The 7,783-nt window shown below is 44.3% G+C and overlaps 1 protein-coding gene across 1 annotated transcript in view; it reads right to left on the reverse strand.

Moving 5' to 3' along the window:
* Positions 1–7,783, reverse strand: part of LOC119185181 (protein HIRA) — a 53,916-nt gene that overhangs the window by 22,447 nt on the left and 23,686 nt on the right. The window contains exons 13-14 of the mRNA XM_075889736.1: positions 3,226–3,522; positions 1,711–1,799 (exon numbers count right to left, since the gene is read on the reverse strand). Coding sequence (XP_075745851.1) covers positions 1,711–1,799; positions 3,226–3,522 — 386 coding nt within the window. The remainder of the gene's footprint in view (positions 1–1,710; positions 1,800–3,225; positions 3,523–7,783) is intronic.

A 7,783-nucleotide genomic window follows, 5' to 3' on the forward strand; every position in this document is an offset into this window, starting at 1 on the left:
TTTCTTACAGTGTGAGTCGAGAGGCATGAAATTGCTGCATGGTAAGGCCCACCAAAGTAAACTAGCTGACTTTTAGAAATAAAATGCTTTTTTTTTTTTAAATTCTATGCCTTTTCTGCCCCATTCTCGCGCCAACGAAATTCTTGTAAGACCGAAATTTTGTGCTTTCTCCGCCCATTTCGTTATTGCGGGTATCAACTGTACCAGAGTATACCGAGCACAACTTTGCATCTCCTTGCATGCGCTGATGCTGCCAAGAAAGAACTGCAATGCCAGATCAAATGTTTCCTAAAATCACCATTACAGAGCTTTCATTTCCTTTTTGTTAAAGTGCCCATTCCAGCTCTCTCGCAAGACCACTCTCCAACTGCACACGGTGGCAATGCAAAGGAGCGATTCGAAACGAGTATCAGGTGGTACAGGAACACACAGCGACATGCATTGCACCGGAGCAAACACACCTATTGGCTTTCTGCAATACACGGATGCACGTCAGTACCATAATCTGCTATTGCACGATAGCCGACATACCACTGCAATGCACCAAATTGCTGTGTGGAGCCTATCGTACCTGTTTAGTTTCGTGCAAACTATCACTTCTTGGCTCACACTGCCACTTTCAGGCCACTAGCGGTGTCAATTCACTACAACTACGCTTTAACCGTTAGTATGCTTGAAGCAGATACATATTAAGGTTTTACTCTAGAATGATCCGACAATACCATACCAATCTTTTTGACAAAGTAGTGAATACTTTTAGATGCACACATCCATAATTTTTCTCCTACCGAATGGACTGCCCTTCAGACGCCATAACTTCATCTGACAACAATTGGCAAAACTGTAACACTCTGAAATTGTCAGCATTAAATATTCATAAGTAAGATGTGGTAGCATGCTTGCTAGGGAAAAGCATGCGCACAGAGGTGTAGCACGGTAATCTATACATCGAATGCTGCTGTGCATAGGAGTCTGATATTCGTTTTATACGGCTCTATACTTTTTAACAGGATTTCCAAGAAGGCAAGTTAAGTGCTATACAAACGTATAAACTGTATAAAGATACGGGTAAGTTTCATATATCTAGGATAAACTGAAGAATAAGCCAATGAGCAGACTTCCTTAGTATGAAGCACACTGTGAATAAATGAAACTTTCTTACACGAAGTCGCTGCATAATTGAAACGACTGCCTCTAATATCATTGGTTTTACACTTCAATTCTTCACCGCAGTCTATCTCGCAGTAAATAAAAATCCTGTTAAACAAAACACATTTTCCTTGTGCTTTCAGGTTTTGATTGACAGAAGTCCAATAAAAAATTCATTTTCAAGACTGCTGCTTTTTACATAGTTGATGGGTGTTTGTTTGTTTTTTTTTTCAGTGCTGACTCGTACCATTTTTATGGTTACAAGGCTGCTTAGAATGGAGAAATGCCAGTTAATGAGCACTGAAGTGAAGAAGACCTTTTTTTGATGTCTATATGTGAGCAATTACAGTTGAAGCATTTTGATTCGCTAATGGGTCTCATCTTTATTTTTTGTTCTTTGATTCTTGCTTGTTCTTACATTCTGCCAACTTCATTGCAGCAAGGCTCTGCATTGTAAACGTCACACAACAAATACTATCTACGAGAAACTGCAAGCAAGCACAGAGGCCTTGCCGGTCTCAGTTGCTTCTTCATGCCTCAAAGGCACAGATCAGTACTCACCCGACTTCAGGATCAGGAGGAATGAAGAGCGGTGTAATCCGGCGACGCCCGTCGGGCATTCTCGTTTCTATTTGCTTATCAGTGGGGCCCTGTATGAAGAGCAAGGTGGCGGGAAAGAATTATTGGTTAAACATTCCTTGCTCATCCACAAGGTGATAAATGTTACTACCTGCAACATATGAACGCCGAGGTGTGAAGCGCAGTTTAACATCGAATACAGTCACTAAAGACACAGAATCCGTAGTTAACAGACAACAAAAGGTGAAAGGTGGCGCCGAGTTGAACTGTACGCCTTCACAGACGAGAGTGGCTTTCAGACACTACCCGTTCCCGTCAGTTCACTGATTGCAGCGGTCAACTATCAGTAGGACAACACACAGCATTAATTAAGAAAGAAAAGGCTGTATTTCCTGCTGCTTTTGCAAGTGGAGCTTTGCAGGAAATACGAATGCAATGACAGAAAGACGCGTGTCCGATTAACAGTTGGACACTTGTCGAACACCTATAAATCACACGCTCCTTACCTTCTACACCAGCACCCGACTTTCCCCGTGTGGATATTTATCTCTGGCTTAAACATGATTTGCTGATTGATTTGTGGGGTTTAATGTCCCAAAACCACCATATGATTATGAGAGACGCCGTAGTGGAGGGCTCCGGAAATTTCGACCACCTGGGGTCCTTTAACGTGCACCCAAATCCGAGAACACGGGCCTACAACATTTTCGCCTAAAAACATGATTTGCTAAAGCAATGAGAGGTAAGACCCTCTTTTATCGATGCTTTCTTGCTCCACGAACAGACCTTCACTATTGTTAACGATTGTACGAGTGAGCGTCGGTCCTAGAAACTCATACGGGCAATTGCACCTCGGAAGCAAACCATGAAGGGTCTGTCACCATTAAAAACGTGCACATATTACATCATGCGTTATACAAAACCTAACTGGACATATATGTTTTTGGGCAGTGCACAACAAGACAAAACATGAAAGAGGACACTGGACAAGCACTCTCATGTGTTTTTTTGTTGCACGCTGCGCAAGAATAAGTATGCTTCATCACGTCTGCATTTTGGTGTCGTTAACAGGACATTTCACGATAATTGTTCAAATGTCCCAAAACCATGATATGATTATGAGAGGCACTATAGAGAAGGGGTCAGATAATTTTGACCACCCGAGGTTCTAAAAATGAGCCCCTAAATCTAAGTGCACGTGCCTCAAGCATATTCACATCCATATAGGCAAAAGTATACGTTACAGAAAAGAAGATAGAATCACATGCTTATGCATAAAACCAAAAAAACACACACAAAACCAAAAAGCTAAAACAGACTGCTCCCCCCCCCCCCCCCCCCTCGAGAAACCCCATAATAAATCAGTTGAAAGTCTGCGCTCGTCCATGTCTCTTGCGCTTGTTGTGTGAAAATTTTTGCACTTAGAACTTTAACAATGGATTACTAACTAGCCCGATCCCACACTTTACCTCAAACGGCACCTCTGCATTGCATCACCTTGATGTGTGACATCGGGCGGCTGCTGTTGCTGTTGGTGTTGATGGGACGCACCACCGAGTTTGCTGAACTCGTAGGCGCATTGCTCGTAGCTGTAGCTGGGCTCGCCGAAGGCGTGACACCATTGACTTCTTTGGTTAGGGTTGAAGCCACCGTCCTCTGCTGCTGCTGCGCTTTCGAGTATTGCTCCTGGGCCTTCAACACCTCGGGGTCTTCAACCAGGGTGGTGCCCGACTGCCGCTGCTGGCTCCCCGGACCCGATAAGCTTTTGCCATACAATTTCTGATGCCACACGTTCTGTCAGGGCAGCAGCAGAGTTGGAGATACAAATATACAATGAAAAGTCTCAAAATAATAGAACCCCATTTCTTGTTCCTATAAATCTATTAAATGACACTGTTACTGAAATAGATCAACTGTCCCCAACATCATTGCTTTTATTCTAGAAGTCTGCGCCCCTGCTCCTCTCTCAGTAAACGGAACTCCTCTTAAACAGAACACATATGGGTGGTCCCTGCAGGTTTTCTTTAACGAGTCTACTTAATAAAGTCACTAAAGCCTGGCCTCAGCCAAGATCTTAGATGCCTACATAGTCCAATAATCACAAAAATCTAGTATTTATCAAATGCGTCATCTGTATTCCTTAACACATCATCGAATCTAAGAAAAAATGACAACTGAATTTTAAAAAACTCACAGTTTCGGTACAAGGCCGAAGCAATGATTGTGATAGCAACACATCACACTGTTATACGAAGTAAGGCTAGGCCATTTAAGAACCATTTAGGAAATTTAGTGAACACTGTGGAATATGCCTTGAGCTGCAGCGTTTCTAGCATGTGCAGCAGCACGTTCTTCTTATGTCCGGGCAAGTATGCGAGCCGCCTTTTTTCAATACTACAGTCAAACTCCGCTACAACGAACGGCGCTTCAACGAAATTTTCGCTACAACGAAAAATTCACGATTCCCCGCCAGCAGTCCATAGGAGTCAATGCATAAATATTGTCACCACAATGAACATTTTTTCTTTGATAGTCCCGCTTCAACTAAATTTTATGATGTCCAGGGCTCAGACACTTATTTTTATGCAGTAAACCCAATCTTTAGTATTTCAATGGATTTTCAGAGCCTGAAAATGCGTCAACGAAGTATAAAACACGCGTTGGCACCACCAGCAACCGCCGATATACCGCCGCTGTTCAGCAAGCATAGGAGCCGCCATTGCTCAATAGTGATGGCAATAAGACTGCCCTGCTTTTGCCACTGGCTTGGTTTGAGCCACAGAAAACCCAAAGCTGAAGCTCAGTCGCTCAGTTCATGGTTTCCGTAACGCAGCTGCTGGGTGCAACTGCAGCCCTTTCCGATTCCAATGCTTATTATTATGTTCGCGCTTGGCCAGTTTGGTAACTAATCAGAGCGGCTGTTTGTCCGCATTATCAACAAAATCAGCTACATAACCGCGAGTGATGGATGACAAGAATGGCATAGAATAATGCAAAAGTCGCCGCTCCACGATACCCTGCCTTCATCTCGGCGTTGTCGGGTACTTTTGACGGCGGACAGCTGCTGGTGTGAACGTGTTAATGCAACTGTTTGGTTCGTTCACGAAGGCGGTTTTAGGCGTTATTTCAGAGTGTTTTTTCAACGTGGCGTCGCTATGCATGGCTGACAATCACGTCACAATGTTACTGGGAAAGAATAGGAAGCAGTGGCCATTTTTTTTAATTCTGAGAATAAATGTTTGTTTGTTTTGCTAGCTCAAATCAGTTATTTTTTTTATTTCACTACAACGAAATTTTTTCCACCCCCCCGTCAGTTTCGTTGTGGCGGTGTTCTACTGTACTAGCATTCTGTTGGAGCTGTTATACAGGCGTTTGTTCAATATGTGGTGGTATCACAAAGGCCAAACTACATACAGCGTTTTTGCCGGCGTTTCCTTCCTTGGCATTAGTCAACGTTGACAATGCCGGTGACGGTAGCGAAAAGTACAGTTCCAATGCACTTCATTAAACCTCCACCTCTGATTGTCCCAGACATCGCAGTGTGGGTGTCGATGCCGGAAGGAGATGGATGGTGGGAGAAGCTTGTTTACTTGCTTGTTCCTTTATATATGCCTTCCACCCACCACGGGGTATTTGGGCATAAAACCAGCAGTTAATGCATAAGTGCATAACTACAAGCGAGACGTACGAGCTTTGTTCTAGAATGTTTCTCTGAAATCTATCGACAGTTAACCTGTTGTAAATGGTGTAAATATATACAGTTAAACCTGCTTATAACGAGCCTCCATATAACTCCTGCATAATCGAAGTTTTTCTAATCCCCACCATCGCTCCATAGGAGCACATGCATTTCTAACCTCTATGTAACAAAGTAACTGCGGGAGACAACCTTGATATAACGAATTTTCCCCACGGACAATCTTGGAATTTCGCTCCGCATTTCGGCATTTTGGTACGAGCATGCATCTTCCGCCGCTGCCCCGCCGGGCGGCGGGCACGCGGGCCACGTCCGCGTGAGGTGGGCCTGCACCTTACAAGCCGGCGTCGCGCCTTTCTCGCCGCAGCGGTCGCATGCGCGAGTGTGCTCCCTCCCCACCCGAACCAAAATAATAAAAGAAACTACTTTTGCACGTTGGCAGTGCCACGCTTTTAGTTAGCGTCGCATATGTGGGGCCGCGCTGCATATGGAGGGTGCTTTACGGAATAGTTTCTGCGGTAACCCTGTCTGTGTCGTTTGCTCTTCGTTTTCGACGCTGTGCGCGCGTGCATAGTTTCACTGCGCGCGCATGGTGTGCCCCCTGACAATGTTCAGCTTTGCTTTTTTTGAAGACGATAGTCTTTCTTGGGGATCTTCGACGCAAAAATTTTGGTCTGTCTGTACATTTGTCTGTCTGTCTACTCTTAACGGCACCGGCTACCTAAACGGCCGACCCTAACCACACCACCCACAAATGTCGCTCAAGATTTAGCGTTCATACTTGTGCAATTGTCAATTAATAAGCAATTATTGCACATGTCTGGGGCACCATAACAACACGTATATATTCTGCGTGTGGATCTTTTACTAGAAAAGGCATACATAAGTAATTTTAAGGACCGTAGCGCTTATCACACTGCGCTGACCATGCAACGCTTGCACGAAAAGGCGAGTGTTTCCAACGCTTTGCTAAGACGAGACGGTGGTGGCACCTACCCGTTGCCATGCGTTCTACACTTTATTACTGCGCCCGCCTCAGAGCCACGCGCTTCGTTGTCCGAGAAAACTGCCAGATGGCGCTCATGTCTCACGTGTGATAGAATTACTGTATATGCTACCTTTAGGTAGCAGAGTTGCGCCAAGGTACGCCATCTTGGGTTCAAAAGTCTTGCGGGAAAGCCACTCGCACCCATGTAGGGGCAATGCTCGTGCTTCAGAGTGCTACATTGTCCCTCAACATTGAGGGACTATAGTATTACCGTGGCATTATTTATTTTTTCACTTTCTATTTTTAATGTTATGAGTAAAACTCGGTTGCCCCATCACGCTTAGAAGCCTTGATTTGATGCTTACGCTCTTGGTATGTAATAATAAAACAAACGGCTTCGACTCGTTGAACCATTAAGATGGTTGGTTTATACTAGCTTTTTATTTATGGCTGGTTACACTAGCTTTGTCTTCTTTTCCACTGTTTCTTTTTTTTTTCAATTACAAATACGAAATTATTTTCGCACTTTTGATCGCGACCGAACCAGTTAAGGATGAAATCTTTTCATCGTGTTGGACTCATTCGTTAACTGTGTGAGGGAGCCAGGTGTAGTTTTACTGCCTTCAACTGAATCGAGCTGGATAGAGATCGAGAGTATCCGTGCGACGCCCATGCGGCTCTTCATTACGCTCGTATTACAATCGCGGCTTACGACAGTTAATTGATGTGAATCGTTGTTCAACAGCCTTGTCGCTCCCAACATTTCTTCCGCATAAGGTTTAAAAGCGGCATTGAATTCACGTAATTCATGCGCTAGCTTCAACACCTCGCCAATTTGAATAAGTATAGTTTAACTTATTCTTCCTTTATTTGTAATGTTATAGCAGTCAGACCAATTGGGACATATGCAGTCGACACACGCTGACCAACTCTGCATGTATAACGTAATCACTGCATCTGAGGGCAATAAAAATTTAGCAAGTTTGCAGTACCATGGATAGATAAAAAGAAATAAAACATTTATTCCTTCCTCACTGAACACTAATCTTTCTCTAGAAACACCCGCGCCTAATCACATGGTCTGTAAGTAGTACAATTTACGACAGAATGCACTTGATACCACATTTCTCCCGACCAACATGACTACAGTACCTAAGAAGTGCGGTGAGAATAACCACAGCCGATGTCAACAAAGCTTGATCTGCCCCGAATCATCGTAGCGTTGGCTTCTCTCCAGTGCACTTGAACCACTAATGACCACGTGATGGCGCTCGGCGAATAGGGGCACTGAACTCCTGCAGGCGGAGCGAGCGGCACCGGGAAAACAGTGGCGCAACTCTGCTACCTAGAGGTAGCATACACAGTAACTC

Source organism: Rhipicephalus microplus, chromosome 3 (genome assembly GCF_043290135.1).
Source record: "Rhipicephalus microplus isolate Deutch F79 chromosome 3, USDA_Rmic, whole genome shotgun sequence".
NCBI lineage: Eukaryota > Metazoa > Arthropoda > Arachnida > Ixodida > Ixodidae > Rhipicephalus > Rhipicephalus microplus.